The 16,900-nt window shown below is 40.7% G+C and overlaps 1 protein-coding gene across 1 annotated transcript in view; it reads right to left on the bottom strand.

The window, feature by feature from the left end:
* The window catches only part of ARHGAP26 (Rho GTPase activating protein 26), a 409,256-nt gene that overhangs the window by 201,936 nt on the left and 190,420 nt on the right, over positions 1–16,900 (bottom strand). The window contains exon 12 of the mRNA XM_014529049.1: positions 2,393–2,429. Within this exon, the coding sequence (XP_014384535.1) occupies positions 2,393–2,429 (37 nt within the window). The remainder of the gene's footprint in view (positions 1–2,392; positions 2,430–16,900) is intronic.

Here is a 16,900-nt window from a genome sequence, read left to right as displayed (position 1 = left end):
ACATTATTTATGGCCATGCCCTGTACCCCATGGGTGCTGCAGGCCCTGAGAGAAATTTCAAAATGAAAGAAACAAATTCGGAAGTGTCCCAGAGAAATTTCCTTTTGCTACCTACCTGTTCCGGCTCTATGATAAAATGCTGGCATTCAAATTCCCACCAAAATATTTTCTAGAAAGAGAATGCTAGACATTTGAAGTTTGGTTACTGAAGGTAAAAAGAGCAATGCCTCACTCTTAAATTCATATCAGATTGACTTCCTAACTTTAAAATAATTTTCATTGTGGTATAGGCAGAAAAAGAGTTGCAGAATTCAGACCCTGGGCAAGGAGCACTGGGGGTGGGGGTGGGGTGAAAATGCAAATAACTGCAATGGTAGAATCAGCTGACAATGCTCACCAATGGAATCAGGGTCATCTTTCAAATCTATTAGTACTTATCTCAAGCAGAGAGAAGCAAGTTCTTAAGACCACAGTTACAAGGAAACTTCAGGTTGGGGGTCTCCATTCCTATGCCTCTGATCCCCCTCAATTCTTGGGTCCTTATAAGGAGTGTGTCTCAGGGATATGGTATGGGCATCTGTTACTTTGGCTTGCTTGTTAACTAGCCTCTCTTATCCTAGTGTGTTCCCTGATTTCCCTCTGGCAAACAACTCTGCTCCCGTTCTATGCAGAAACTGTCAATCAAGGTGTCTTGATTTCCCCTGGCTGGGCCCCAAGCTAGACCAACTTGATGCTACCTTCCCTGGGGAATCTGAATTCTCAGAAGAGTGAGGCAAGAACTAAAAACAGTTCAGAGTTGTATCATCCTGCAAATATCACCGAGGAGACCCTTTCTCATTAGTTCCTGGGTCTCCAGAGATGGAATGTCTTCAAGCCCGGTTCTTCAGTTCTTCCTACTTTACTGTGAGTTACCCTACAGCCTTCTATAGTCCTACGTGATTATTACCATTGTTTTTGCTATTGTTATTTTAGCGCAAGTTATCCAGAGTTTATTTCAAGCACTGTAAAACAATCCCACCTGATGAAGAGGGAAAGAAAAAATGACTTGTTTCCTTGAATACTTACTTGAAAAACTTTTTTCTTGTTCAATTATTGAGGGAAAAAGGAAAAAAACAAAGAAACATTGTTTCCTGTCCTAAAGGTCTCCATCTACCAAAAGCCACCATTCCAAATTACTTAATATCTCATATAAAACTCCTAGGAAAGCCCTGGCTGGTGTGGCTCAGTTGGTTGGAGCATTGTCCCATACACTGAAAGGTCATGGGTTTGATTCCCGGTCAGGCACATACCCAGGTTGTAGGTTCCATCCCCAGTAGGGATGCATATGGGAACAGGAGGCAACCAATCTCTCTCTCTCTCTCTCTCTCTCTCTCCCTCTCCCCTTTTCCTTCCTCTCTAAAATCAATAAAAACATTTTCTCAGGTGACGATTAAAAAACAAAACAAAAAATTCCTGGTACAATATGGTTTTTTTGAAAAAGTGAAAATCTCTGTCCTATAATGGATTTCACACACGTAAAATAGCTCATCCTTTTGTCCACATGGGCAGGCACTGTTTTTACTGATTTTTTCTGACATGACTGGAATTCATGGTAGGGCTACCTTTGAATTTTTTTTTCCCAAGTAAATTTGACAAAGCAAATCTGAGGAAAGGGGACAGAATTTCCTTTGTACTCTTGTAGCAACCTGGAAGGAATGTGTTTTTTCTCCTGCGCACCAAGGAGATAATCAGCCCAAACACCCTAGCAGCAGCAGTTTTGTTTTAATCCCCTTGTCTTTACAAGGCTGCAGGTGCCCTTGGAAATCATGATTAACCAGAGTACTCAGAGCCAGCAGTGGGGAGAATGTCCTGTATATTCTACGGAGGCTGCCCAGGGTCACTCTCATCAAAGAGGAATATTATTACAGAGCTCGCTGTCTCCACTCCTCCTCTCCAAAGAGGCAACAAAGAACACTAAGCAATCACTGAGATAGCTATTGCCTCTCCAGTCCTTTGAGCAAGACAGTGTGGGAGGCAAAGTCAATTCTGGCTTTCTCATAGGCAGGGTTCTTTGGGAGCTGAGTATGATTGGATTAAGTGACTTTTAAGTGATGATTGGAGCTACATTCTTAAGAGGACCTAGGATTAACTGAGATAACTAATGTACATGAAAATGTTCTGTATAGTGTGAAGGGTTATATAATGCAGTGTTGTTACAGTCCTGCCAGTCAGGCTCACTGAATGTCCTGGAGTCACAGATGTGTCAGGGTGGAAGCCTGTCAGGCTGCACTGGGGGGAATGGGGCAGACCCAACATGCCCACAGCACCTCCTGGTGGCTCTTCTCTGGAGTAGCAAATTCTCAAAGCCCAATCCCAACCCCAACCACAGAAAATTATCAGCCACAGTACTTACTTCCTTCATTCTGACTGTCTTTATTCGAGTTGTAGACCTGGAAAATAGAAATAAACATTTACTTGTGTGCATTTTATATCACCCTACAGGTTCACTGAAAAATACCAATACCTTCCCCCGTGCCCTAGTTTGGGCTATAAGATAGAAGGCATTTTCTAGCTAGCCCCTAAATATGAATCCCGTCTATAATTATCTAGTTCCCAGTATTTACTTCAATTGTTCTTAAGTGGTTGTACATTAGAATCATCTGTGGAACTTTATTGTTTAAAAAATCATATTCTTTAAAAAAACAACCTATGTGTGTATATAAAACTAAAAAGGAGAAAACATTTAAAATTATTTATAAATCATTAAGCATTAACTGTGCACTAGGCAATGTGGTAAGCAATTCACATGAATTACCTCAAATTATCCACAAAACAATCCTGTTGGGGAGGAACTGTTATTACCACTGTTTTACAAATGGAGAATTGAGAGTTAGAGACGTTAACTAAGGCCTCACAGCTAGTAAGTGGCAAATTCATGACAAAGATACATTACAAACCATTCAGTGTTAACACTGGGGAAAGGGACCAATCATTTTTTTACCTTACAGGCTTTTGTAAATTTGAATTTTATAAGGAGAATATATTACTTTTACAATAGAAACCCCTAAACGACTTACAGGAATCATGAAAGGGAAAGTGCCCCACATAAAACAGACAGTGACATATTGCAAGATTCGGGAAGTTTTTTTGTAAAGGACCAGACAGAATTAAATATTGTAGGCTTTGTGGGCCAGGAGGCAAAATAAATGATATTATGTAGGTAGTTGTGTACCAAGAGAGAAAACAAACTCCCACAAATTTCTTTGTTGATAAAATTCAAAATATAATTTTTTTTTCAAAATAGAAGTATAACATTCCTAGCAAGTAAACATCCCTTTTAGGCAGTGGTTCTCAACCTTCTGGCCCTTTAAATATAGTTCCTCATGTTGTGACCGAACCATAAAATTATTTTCATTGCTACTTCATAACTGTAATGTTGCTACTGTTATGAATCGTAATGTAAATATCTGATATGCAAGATGGTCTTAGGCGACCCCTGTGAAAGGGTCATTCGACCGCCAAAGGGGTCACGACCCACAGGATGAGAACCGCTGCTTTTAGGGTTTCATGGCTCGCTTTTCATGGCTCAGTTCCTCTAAGAGTTAAACAAATGATTCTCAAGTAAGAGTGGCCATCAGACTCACTTGGAATATGTTGTTGTTCTTTTTTAGGTTTTGATGGCCAGCTTCCCCCTATGATTTTTCACACCTACAGATCATAATCACCAGATTTGGGCACTATGATATTTTTCTAAAGCATGGGCTTTATCTTATGTAATAAATGTCAGCATGTCATGTATTGGCAAACTATGGCCCACAGGCCAAATCCAGCTCACCACCTGCTTTCGTATAGCCCATGAGCTACCCCTGGTAACTACAGATGAACATTTGCAATTGATTTGATGATAGGAAACTTTGAACCTTAATTAAGCGAAGTGTTATCCTCCCTCTAAAAATACTCCATTCTTCTGACTAGTAGACCAGTATTTCAAAGACTTCAACTCTTTGGGAAAGATATTCTTTCTGTACCGGGATAACATGGTTGCCCAGTCTCCCTCAGCAGTACCTCCACCATCAATATAAGTGAAGAATTTAGACTAGATCATGCTTTCCAAATTGAACCCCACAGCCCCTGCAGTAGGACTACCAGAAGGGTGGGAGAGAAGCTAAGACTCTAAGTATCCAAATGTCCTCCTTCCCTCGCTTTATTCATGTGACTATCAAATAAGGGGATACTGTCTTGAAAAGTTTAAAGACCTCTTGAATGGATAATTTCTAAAGTTACTTGCAATTCATTAATTTGCTTATTCATTCATGCATCTAACAAGTATTTATTATGTGCTTATAATGGCCAGGCAGTGTTGTAGATGCTAGGGGTACAGATGAACATAACAGCTATAACCTCTGCTTCCTGGAACTAGCCTTTAGGGAACTAAACAGAAATAAACAGAGACACAAATATGATATTCAAATATTGATAAGTACAGTCGAGGAAATAAAAGACTACTGCGAACCTGAGGTGGGGAAAGGGTGACATTTGCACGAGACCTGAATGATGAGAGGACCTCCTTGGAAAGACCTGGGGGCCAGTGCCAACAGCAAGTGCAGGTCTTGCGATGGGAAAGGCATGGTCTTTTGGAGCGAGGAAGGCCAGTATGGTCAGCAATCAGTGTAAGGTAGGAACTAAGGATGGGCAGAGGGGCAGTGATGCAATCTTACAGGGCCTTGTGACCTGTTAGGGAAATGAGAGGCCTCGTAATAGCTGGGACCAGCGATCCATGGTGAATGGCGCTCACTAACCTTGGGAAGTTGGGTAAGAAAAGTGCAGAGAAAGAGACCATATTTTGGCAAGTTATTTTTTTTCCCCAGCCATCCCTCCCATTAAATTCAAACATTTTATCCCAGAGACACTTGCCCCTGTTTATAAATAACAAAATCCAGAAGAAATAGCAAAATGCAAGGCTTTCAGCTTTCCTTAATTAGGAGGTGAGTTTGCACCAAACAGGTTTCCTGGTCTCAGGAGACCACTGTCTGGAACAACCAAGCACTCCCCAAATTGGAGAGGTGTGATCAATGAGCCAAAGGCACCAGAAACATGTGCTGCCTGATCCTCTGAGGCCAGGCCATTAATCTCTGTCTAGTTTGGTAAATGAGCCAAAGAGAATGAGTTCTGAAATGAAGCTAATAAACCGTGCCCGCCAGGAGTGTGTGACTACATGGCCCAACCAGGAAGGCCCGGGGTCTAACAGTGATGGCGAACCTTTTGAGCTCGGCGTGTCAGCATTTTGAAAAACCCTGACTTAACTCTGGTGCCGTGTCACATATAGAAATTTTTTGATATTTGCAACCATAGTAAAACAAAGATTTATATTTTTGATATTTATTTTATATATTTAAATGCCATTTAACAAAGAAAAATCAACCAAAAAAATGAGTTCGCGTGTCACCTCTGACACGCGTGTCACAGGTTCGCCATCACTGGTCTAGGAGGAGCCTTGCCGCCACAAAGGACAGATAGTGCCAAGGTAAGAGCGTTGTATCCTCTTATCTCAAGGAAAGTGAGGAGGGTAAGGAAAGCTTTCACATGCTTCCTCTGCACTAAGAAAACTAACAGCATTAACAGAGAATGTCTTTATTACTCAACATTTACCAAGTACCCACATGACATCATCCTTGAAACCACCTTATGGGTTAGGTACTAGTGTTATTCCCAGTCTATAGATGTGGACCCTGAGGCCCAGAGAGGTTATACTGTTTGTCCAAGTACACAGAGCTGGGAGGTGGCATACTATTCTATCTTGCCCCTACAGGGATACTCCAGTCTTCTTTTAATTTCCAGGCAGTTGCAAATGCACACAACTACCAAGCCACCCCAGGGGTCTGTGGTTCATAAATACCTTCCATACTGGCAGAGGCAAAGGGTATGCAATTTACCTTTAGAAATAGTCAGTCTATTCTGGGAAAATCTTCTTCTATAGAAAATCAGTTGCCCACTAGTCTCAGACTGAAGTTCAAAGGCAAGGGCACTTTCCTAAAATGAAAGGTCTCTAGCAGTGGCTCCTGGCTCATGATTAGCAGAGCTATCTCAGATTATATACTTTCAAGTAAGCATCTCCAGACCCTTTGTTTTAAAAGGACACACCCAATTCTATAGGATCAATTCAAGGGGCCATGAATCACTAAACAAGCCTGAATATGGCTCCTAGGAAGACTGATCACTTAATACATTTTCTCAACAACCCAACAGAAGCTATAGTCTATCTGTCCTGACTAGCCAGAGTACTCTGAGACCTGGCCACACTAAAGTTTCTTAGCCTTCTATCTTTATACACTTTGATGTAGGTATGATCTAGCTTCTGCTGAACATCAAGATTTATTAAATATCCAGGCCAATGCATGTTTGTTTTCAAGTGGGTGCTTCTAGAGAATAGAAGCATGTTCACCTTATCAGGATCCATATGAGTGTCATTATGTTATAATTGCAACAGTAATAGTAAATTAATAAAAATGATGACAAGCGCCTAGTTATATATCAGACACCATGCCAAGTGCTCTATATATACTATCTTGTACAGTCCTCACACCAACCTAATAATTCCCATCATATAGATGAGCAAACTGAGGCATTAGAGAGGTTAGGTCACTTGACCAAGCTTAGACAGCTGGAAGTGGCCAGAATCCAGACAGGAACTCCTACAGTCTGTCTCCAGAGCCCAAGTTCTTAACCGCTAACCACATGATAAGTAAGACATTGTGGATGATGATGATGATGATGATGATGACAACGACAACGACGATGACAATGACGACAACAAAGGTAATGAGACGTTCTGGGCAGCTAGGGAAGGTGAGTCACTGGAGGAAAGAATCTGCCAAGAGTAAGAGGAAATGAAACTGGGAACGGCCTTCCGATTCCAGCCTGAAGCGATCACTACTAACCTATGCAACAAGCTGGCACCTAACATAGAAGGAACACTTCATGTTCTCTCTGAACCACAGGGCTTGATCCTGAAGATAAACACCAGGCAGGAAAGTCGGTCTTTGATACAAATCACAGGGCACAGCAATTCTATGAGTCCTCACCCAGAAGCTACAATGGGAGCGCAATTTAATAAATCAAAGGAGGGTGAGGAAAGCCTTCATATGCTTCCTCTGCACTAAAATGTGATTTGCAATAAATTCTGTTCACTGCTGAGTCAATTCAATTTATATGTCCCTAGAGAATTAAGAGAGACTACAGAATCATTGGATTCCCAGAATTTTTTAATGGGTAACCTTTATGACAATTACCCAGGCCTTAGTGATAAAGCACAAAGAAGAATTTCTTTTAACTTATAAATTAAAGGCACAAATAAAGCAATAATTAGACAAAACAATCTCACTTTTCCCCTCTAGTACACAGCTGCATAAATACTTGAATCAAAATCTGCACAAAATGAAGGTGTTGGAGAAATAAATTCATAGGCAGATTTATTTAAAATTGCTGTTCCTATCTAAAGTGCACTTGAACTCACCTCTAAGCTCCATAATTCCCTGAGTGTCCTGGAATATCTCAACCTCTCCCCACTGGTTGTTTCCATGATATGTCAATGTGGAAACACACAAAACAGAACTACATGCCAACAACTTGAAATACTGCACAAGCCAGTTCTGCAGCATCAGCTATGTCCCTTCTCTCTGTGTGACAATGGACCCACCACCATGAGGCCTTGCTTTTTTGAACTGTTTCTGTCAGTTATAACTGACTCATAGCAGCTTAGGTTCAAAGTCCAGCTCTACCATTATTGGCTATACATTCTAATCACTTAACATCACTAAACCTCAGTCCTGCCACCTGTAAAACAGTGATACTAATATTCCCTATCTCTTAGGGTGGTTGTGAAACTAAATGAGATGATAGACACACAACATTTAACACAGCATAAGATACAAATGCTATGGCCCAATGAGCATTCTATAAATATTAACTTTCATCACTGACACTGTCACCCTCCTCCTTCCAATCTTCACACTTATCCCCTATGAGATAATCGGCTAAGCATGAGAATGTAGCTTGAGGGAGTCAGTGACACAGATCTCATTAGCATTGGAAATTAACCAACTGAAACTAATTAGGGGACAAAAGGGAAGGAGACCATCTAAAGTCAACTGTTACATCAATGGGTTCTTAGTCTTGTTTTATTTTAACAAAAGTCAAATATAAAAGTAACCAACCACTGCCAATCACCTTTTCACCACTGATTATGTGCCAGGTACCATACTAAACACGCACATTAATTATTTTATTTCATCCTCAAGGCTATCAGGTACTACCACTGCCTGTATCTCGTAGCATCATGTAGGTGAAATAAGGTTCTAAGGTCACAAAGCTAGCAAGTGGCAAAGCCCTCTAGACTAGAGTCTATACTCAACCAAACTTCCCTACCCTGTCCAACTTGCCATGGGAAAGAGAGTTTGGCAATTAACAAAGAACTCAAAAGAAGCTAAGCAGAAATTAAAACGGCAACAATGCAGCCATTATGTAAGAACAATGTTTCCATCCAATTTGAACTTAACAGTAATTCTACAAATTTCTAATTAATAAAGTATAGTAGTCATTCAAAACCACAACCAGTTTGAGATTGAGAGACTTTAGGATGCCTAAAAACGTCCTTCCTAAAAACTATGAGCACATAAGAGTGAGCTGGCCAGCATTGTCAAGGATTGTATGGCAGACAGAATTCTTAGTAGCACACCACATTCAAATACTCAGCAACTCCATTAACGGTAAATTTAAGAACTTTTAGTAACACCCCTGAGAAGTTACTAGTAAGACATCCTTGGTCTGTGGAACATCACCCAATAATAAACATGAGTTTTTAGATCCAGGAGAACCTCTCTTCTGGTAGTGGGGGCCACAGGCCACAAAAAGCTTTTTGAGAAGGAAATTTTGAATCTTAAGCATGTGGGTATAAAACCAGTGTGAATAGCTTGTAGTAAATAAGGATGTGTCTCAACTTGGGAACTAGGCACTGGTTTCTCCTCCTCCCCCCGCCCCGAGAGAAATGTGCCTCTTATTATCATAGCCTGAGTGAAAATACGTGCTGGAGAGAAGGGGAATAAAATGGTTGCTGCTGCTTTTCCATTTCTCACCAAGCAACATTCCCTCTGGCTTGCCTTTCTACTACTACTGGTATTGCATTTGCTGTCTTAGGGAGGAGCTCTCGAAAGTGAAGCCAATAAAAATATATCTTATCTGATGGCTCTTCCCGGTGACCTGTTCTTGAACAAATATGAAAACCTTGCCCTTGCCCTGCAGGATTACATGTAAAGAGGGTTCAGTAATGGCATATAGCAGGCCATTCAATAAGTATGGTTTGAATGAACAGTTTTGAGTAGAGGAGTAAAAGAGAGACTGAATATTTTTTAAAATCCCCAAGTTGGAGTAGATGGGACAATGAATTGGTGCATTGACCAGACAGAAATGGTAAGCCGGATCTATCATTTCCAGGTGATTGTATCTCACTCTTCCAAACATCTGGCAAATTCTCTTGGAATCCTTATCTGGAGAGGAATGGAAATATACAATTCCAACCTTATTATGATACCATATAAGACAGATTTATCTTATTTGGCTCAACTCAAGGCTATCAAAATCCCTCACGTAGCCATTTGTTTCTCTGGCACACTGCTGAATGTCAGCTCTGCACCTAAGTGACAACAAAAGCTGCTAATGGATTTAGAGGCCAGGTGTCACCAGGGTGTTCTGAAATGAGACTGAAGGATGGGGTTATTAGACTTCATGCAACAGAGGCGCCTTAGGATTCAGGGTCTCTTGGAGAATGGCCCAGCCAAATGTGACCAAATGGCTATGCTCCTAAAGCCAATTGGAGAGCGTCTCTGACAGTGCTGAAGCCTGCTTGCATACCAGCACACCAGCATGCCCTCAAATAAAAATGACTGCTTGCTGTTCAAAATGATTACGACAATGATGGTGGGCAGAAAAGGAAATTTTTTTTTCCAGGAGTTCAGGCATTGCCTGTTGCTTTGTATCTAAGGATATAAAGGGCTTACCTCTTGTAAAATTCCTCAGTGATACTGAGGGGGAAACAAAGTGCTCTGGACACCTGCTACTACTCCCTGCTCAGCACCCATGTTCCTCTTTTACTAGGGATACCACCTTAATTTTCCTTGGGGAGCCACCCCGCCCCCCGCCCCACCAAGTCCATGCTGTTCAGTGGGGGTGAAGAGGGCGGCCCCAATTCCACCTTCAGGTTTGGACATGTAATCCAGATATTGCATCCGATTGAGCAAGTGATTCACCCCAGGCCAGTCAACACAATACTTGTTCTTAATACTTTTTATTACAACTGCTGAAAATGAGGCCTTGCTGTGTTGCGGGGAGAATGGGATACACCTGGAATTTCTGTGGCCAACTCTGCCACCATCTACACAAAGTCCTAGTAAAACAGGTCAAAGGAAAGTGGAGCCCTGATAGGAGACTGCATTTCAATGGCATTGTTTGAGTCTTTTATCTAAATGCATCTGAGGTTCCTCCCTGCTCTTTTCATGCGTGAACCAACAACATCCTTTTAAAAAAAAGTTGTGTTTCTGTTGCTTGCAGCCAAGAGTAGTAGCAAATACAAAAGAGCTAATGAGAGAAAAGCCTAATTAAGCTTCATAGGGAACTCCAGAATGAAGAACAAAGGAAAATATGCCACAAAGTAGAGCGAGAAAGAAAGTAGTATATTCATGTCACTCCTGAGTTCCCCATTCTTCTGCCTCACATACCCAGCCAGTTTGAAGACTGATAAATTCTATCATTTTTATATATCCGCAAATACAAAAGAGCTAATGAGAGAAAAGCCTAATTAAGCTTCATAGGGAACTCCAGAATGAAGAACAAAGGAAAATATGCCACAAAGTAGAGCGAGAAAGAAAGTAGTATATTCATGTCACTCCTGAGTTCCCCATTCTTCTGCCTCACATACCCAGCCAGTTTGAAGACTGATAAATTCTACCACTTTTATATATCCTGAATCTATTCCTCGTCCCCATTTCTTTTTTTCTACTGCCCTAGGTCAGGTGTTGTCTTCTCATCTGGATCCTGACTTGGCTTTCTCCCTGGTCTCGCTGGCTCCCCTCTTTCTCTCTGCTCCATCTGTCACACACATTGCTCCTGCAAGATGTGCTTCCTGAACCACAGCTCTGGCTGGAGAAGAGGAACCTTTAAGACATCACAATATCAGTCTTCAAATGCTTGCAGAGCTGTCATGAGGAAGGAGAAGACTTACTATCCTGAATGGAGATGAAAGTGGAGGTAGAGGAAGGCAGATTCCAGCTGGATACAAATGACTACACTTAACACATTACGGACCAGTAGTTTTATTGCTAGCTTTACCCAGTGGCCAGATAAGTTTCTATTGAACGAGTACAAAAAACGTTTTACATAAATGTTAAAATTAAATACCCATTGCATTTTGAAGTTATTTATTACATGTTCTTACAAGCTAATATCTTTTTAAAGTATGATACTTTGTAAAATACTGTGTAATATGAAGCGAGAATTCTCGTGATCCGTCCACAATGTGTTAAGAGCGCCATGTGGTCCACTCAAGCAGGAAGGATGGCTGAATGTCATTCTAACTCACAGGACTGAGCTTCGTCTCATCTAGAAGGTGGCCCTGAGCATTCCTGGGCTAACAAAGTCAACTTCATTTGAGGTTTAATAATTGTTAGCCTGACCTTTCACCTGCACAAGCAGATTCCAGAACAGTGGAAAATGTATTGTTTACTGTGGTCTCTGGAGACCTGGCATTCAGGGTTGATTCTACCACTTCAGATGGTTATTTAACATTTCTGAGTGTTTTCACATCACAAAGAAGAACTAAATAACAATACTTCATGAGGGCATTGGGAGAATTAGAAATAGTCTAACAGTGCCTGGAAGTACTTGAAAATGTTACTTCTATTTCCTCTACCTCCATAAAGATTTCTTAACTTACTTGATGGCTGTAGACCACCCTAATATCTCCCTTCTTTGACTGCTCACTGCTCTAACACTATGATCTACAGAATTTAATACTTCAGAATGTAATTTTTCATTCTTCATTTTCCATTATTTCTAATCTCCAAATAAATTCCTGACGATTAGTTCTTATACTTCTATGGGGCATTGAACAGTGCTGGGCATACAGTCAGTGTCCAAGAAATTGCTACTGATTGAGAGACAAGAAGCTTAAGACAAAAAGACACACATTCCTTTGTCTCAGTCTCTGTTAGTGGGTCAAAAGCCATAATGACCTTGATGACTAAGTTATCTTGATCCTTACAGTGATGCGTTCACACTTTGAGTGTTGCTGGCACTTACTGTGCTTCCCTGTGAGCAATCTCAAATAAAGCTGGTATAATTTCAATGGAAAAGGGGAAACAGCTCCTCCTGGAGCCTGTCGGTTGTAAGTTACACCCAGATATCCTGAGAAGGGGTAAGGCCATGTATTTTAACTTGGTTTTTTTTCCTGTTCAATTCAGCATGAACAAAATGTTTCTGGGGTTACTAACACTGGTTGTTGTCGGTGCTCTCACTCTCCAGTTAGACTTTATGTGTTATATAAACACAGTTGCCATAGTTATAATTCAGGAAGCCTTGTCGTTTGACCTCAAGAAAAATTCAACCTCAAATCAGGATAACACTGACCCTCTAGACTACAATTAACCATCAGAGGGTAGGACCTGCCAAATTCCTGCAGGCTTCTAGAAGGAACTACTGTATTTTGGGTAACACGCAAGCAACAAGAAGAGGAAATGCTGCAACATTATGCAATTTCCTTGCATTTCAGAGTCAGAAATCCTAAAAACCCCTATAAGCAACTTCCCTAGCTTTCAACCCAAGATCAGAGTCACAGGCAATGTAAATAAACACTAGATGCAAGAAAAAAGAACTCTAAGTAATGTACAAGTCAGAAAGGTATTTTAGGAAAAACTTAAAGGCAACAGAAAGGGCATAGGCCGACTTGCTATCAAATGCACAACAGTTAAGCAGACGGGGTGTGAGCTGACATGTATGTAGGATGTGGCCAGCTCACAGTGTGAGCAGCCTGCTGGCTTTCACATTTCCGGCCTCAGGCTGATGTAACATTAAAAAGTGGGTATGAACCCACTAGCCCATCAGCATGGTGTTTTCATGGGAGAGGAAAGACCACCTCCCCATCTCCCAGACAAAAACTAAAGTCTTAAACAGAATGTCTGTCTGTGTTTCTCTCTCTCCCTCCTCCCCAACCCCTTGTCTTTGGAAACAGTGGCACAGCTCTGTCAGCAGAAGACAACCTTATGCTCTGGAAACTGCAAATAAGAAATGCCTCGGCACAGTATACATGATCCCAAACTCGAGGCTTGTGCAGTTGGTTCTGCTGCCCGGGCAGGGTCCTGCCCAGGAGAGATGTCCAGAGGGTGAATTACTGCACAAAGCCCACTCCCTTGGAATTCCAGTCACCCTTCCTCCATATGATTTAAGGCAAGTGGCATTTATATCAATCTCATGAATCCCCACAATGCCCCTTAGAGAGGCAAGAGGTGACTGTCCAACAAAGGTGAGGTCCGAGGACTACAGTTTTAGACAGATGACTCGGAAAGTTTCCTCAGATACAGGTCCTACCCTAAATCCAAGAATAATCCTGACACCAACCCTGACACCAAGAAGCATTTGCAGTGAGGGATCTGATTTCCTTGCTGTGAGCTGGTGGGGAGGGGGTCCCTGGTACATAAGAAATATCTGTGTTTTTCTATAACCACCAAGGAGCAGAATGGGGCTTACAAAAGGGAAGGGTAGATTCTAGAATTCTTGTGGTTCGATCAAGGTTAAAAGTTGTTAGGGAGGACGTTTATCAAGATTCCCCAGGATTTCCCACACAATGACTAGGGAAAAGGGTAAGGTTAGACCATCAGAGCCCTTAGATTACAGTGGTTCTCAACCTTCTGGTCCTTTAAATACAGTTTCTCATGTTGTGACCCAACCATAAAATTATTTTCGTTGCTACTTCATAACTGTAATGTTGCTACTGTTATGAATTGTAATGTAAATATCTGATATGCAGGATGGTCTTAGGCGACCCCTGTGAAAGGGTCGTTCGACTGCCAAAGGAGTCGCGACCCACAGGTTGAGAACCGCTGCCTTAAAAGATCACCATTTGTTCTCTGACTACCCAGCATTCATTCACTCTTCTTTAGGCAACTTCACCTGCTTCCCTTTAGGGCAGCGGTTCTCAACCTTCCTAATGCCGCAACCCTTTAATACAGTTCCTTATGTTGTGGTGACCCCCGAATATGTAATTATATATGTGTTTTCCGATGGTCTTAGGCAACCCCTGTGAAAGGGTCGTTCGACCCCCAAAGAGGTCGTGACCCACAGGTTGGCGACCCATAGGTTGAGAACTGCTGCTTTAGGGGTTCACACCTCTCCAACACAGGCAGAGTTCACATTTCTGACTCTGGGGGTAAGACAGACAGTGTGGTTTAGGCCAGGCCAGCTAAAACAATATATCCACCCCCTATGGGCCTACTCTTGCATAAATTTCATGCACCAGGCCTCTAGTTTTATAATAAAATTTTTCAAACATAGAGAAAAGATGAAGGAACTAACAGTGAACACCCCCTCACATCACCTCCATTCCATAACTGGTAATATGTTGCTACATTTGCCTTATCACATATCTAGCATCTAGCATCCATCAGTCCATCTGATTTTTTGATAAATTTGAAAATAACTTGCAGATATCAGTGCTTCTCTAAACACTTCACTATGCATATAATTTACTAAAGTTAGTTCACAATTTGTTTATTAATCTTTTAAAGTTAAAATTTGCCTCCAATGAAATGCACAATTCTTAAGTGTGTCAATCATGAGCTGTGACAATTTCATATATATCTATGCAACTTAAAACCCCCATCAAGATAGGAACTTTTCCATCACCTCAATTCTCTCTGCCTCTTTCCATTTAAAACACACACACACACACCATTCTATTTTGCTCCCAGCATTAGTTTTACCTGTTCTAGAACATCATTCAAATGGCACCATATAGTATGAACTCCTTTATGGCTGCCTTGTCTCACTAACCATAAAATTTCATATAGTGGCATGAATGAGTACTTTGGTTTTATTGCTGAGTAGTGCTTTACTGTTTGAATATATCACAGGCTGTTTATTGATTCTCCTGTACATGGACCCCTTGGCTGCCCCCTGCTCCAAGTGTTTTTATATGTCTTTACGAGGACCTATATTTTTATTTCTCTTGTCTAAATATCTAGCAGTGGAATTACAGGTAGGTTTTATTTTCATTTGCTACTTCATAAGAAACTGACAAGTTCTTTTCCAAAGTGGCTGGACCATTTTACATTCTCACCAACAGCATGAAAGTTCAGGTTACAACACATAATTACCAACACATGGTATTGTCAATCTTTTAATTTTAGCCATTTTGGTAGGTATGTCATAGTGTCTCATGGTTTTATTTTGCATTTCCCTGATGATTATTATGGGAATACTATTTCATATACTTATTAAACATTTAAGTCTTTGCAAGGTGACTGTTCAATTCTTTTAATCAAGTTGTTCTTTTTATTCCTGAGTTTTATGAGCTCACTATTCCTTCTGGATATAAGTCCTTTGTCAGATGTATGTTTTGCAAATATTTTCTCTCACTTGTGGCTTGCCTTTAAACTTAATGGTGCCTTTGATAGCACAAGTTTTTAATTTTAATAAAATCAAATTTTCCTTTTTTTTTTTTGATAGAGCTATTGCTTTCTGTATCCTATTACAAAACCTCTGCTAACCCCAGATTGCAAAGATTTTTCTCCTGTGTTTCCTTCTGCAGGCCTTACAGTTTTAGCTTTTATGTTTAAGTTTATGAGCCATCTTAAATTAATTCCTCTAGTTCCCCTAGTTTGTAAACATAATTTACAGTTGCTTCTGAGTCACAGCCCAGATTTGTAACTCACTGGTTCAAATATAAATTTAGGAACAAGAAGCACTAACCTATCTTGCTCTCTTCTTCCATCCCCTTGAACATTGTTGTATGGAATCAATCCAAATAACCTTCAGGGATCCTTGCAATGTTAACAAAACTAGTATTTGCTCCCTACCGACTCAGCTGACAGGACAAGGGGGTAAGTATGCTTAACTTCATAAAGACCTATATATACAGGGCTGGGCAAAAGTAGGTTTACAGTTGTATTGCAAATAAAGAATACAACAATTAAGTAATGCAAGAATACATTCTGTGTTTCGTGTACTCACAATTGTAAATCTATTTTTGCCCATCCCTATATATAATGGTTAAGGCTAATTTTGGGGGTACATAGCTACCACATCACTACCAAAAGCTACTATCAGAATGGACAGGAAGCCTGGGGAGCCTTACCAGCCACTGACTTCTGATCAAGCTCTCTCTCTCTCTCTCTGGATCTGAATTTCCTAATCCATCAAAAGAGGGGCCAATATTTTACTTTCTTATTACTTTGGTTTCTTAATAAAATTATCTAACTTTTAAAAGGCACACCTGAAACAGATCTACTTTAGAATTCCAGATTCCCTCTCTGCCTAACATGTTAATATCCCACTATCAAAAAATGAATTCCTTTAGGTAGTTGTGTCAGGCAATTGTGTCAAGACTCCAATCACAGGGCTTCCTATTACAATGGGAGGGTGGCACCTATATCTTATCAACAAGCTGCTCAATTGGGATTGGCTGACAATTGGTTAAGAAAGACTTGTCCTATAACTTTAGAGCAAGCATGTCAAACTGGTGGCCCACGGGCCACATGCGGCCCACAACAAATATTTTTGTGGCCCATCCAATATAACGGTATGTAAGAAAGGTTTTAATAAAGATCTTATAACTTAATTTTTACAATATCCTATTATACATAATTATTAATAATGAACT

The sequence above is a fragment of the Myotis brandtii genome, unplaced genomic scaffold (assembly GCF_000412655.1).
Source record: "Myotis brandtii unplaced genomic scaffold, ASM41265v1 scaffold668, whole genome shotgun sequence".
NCBI lineage: Eukaryota > Metazoa > Chordata > Mammalia > Chiroptera > Vespertilionidae > Myotis > Myotis brandtii.
The sequence above is the reverse complement of the archived record's forward strand: the minus strand, read 5'-3'. Positions and strand labels throughout refer to the sequence as shown.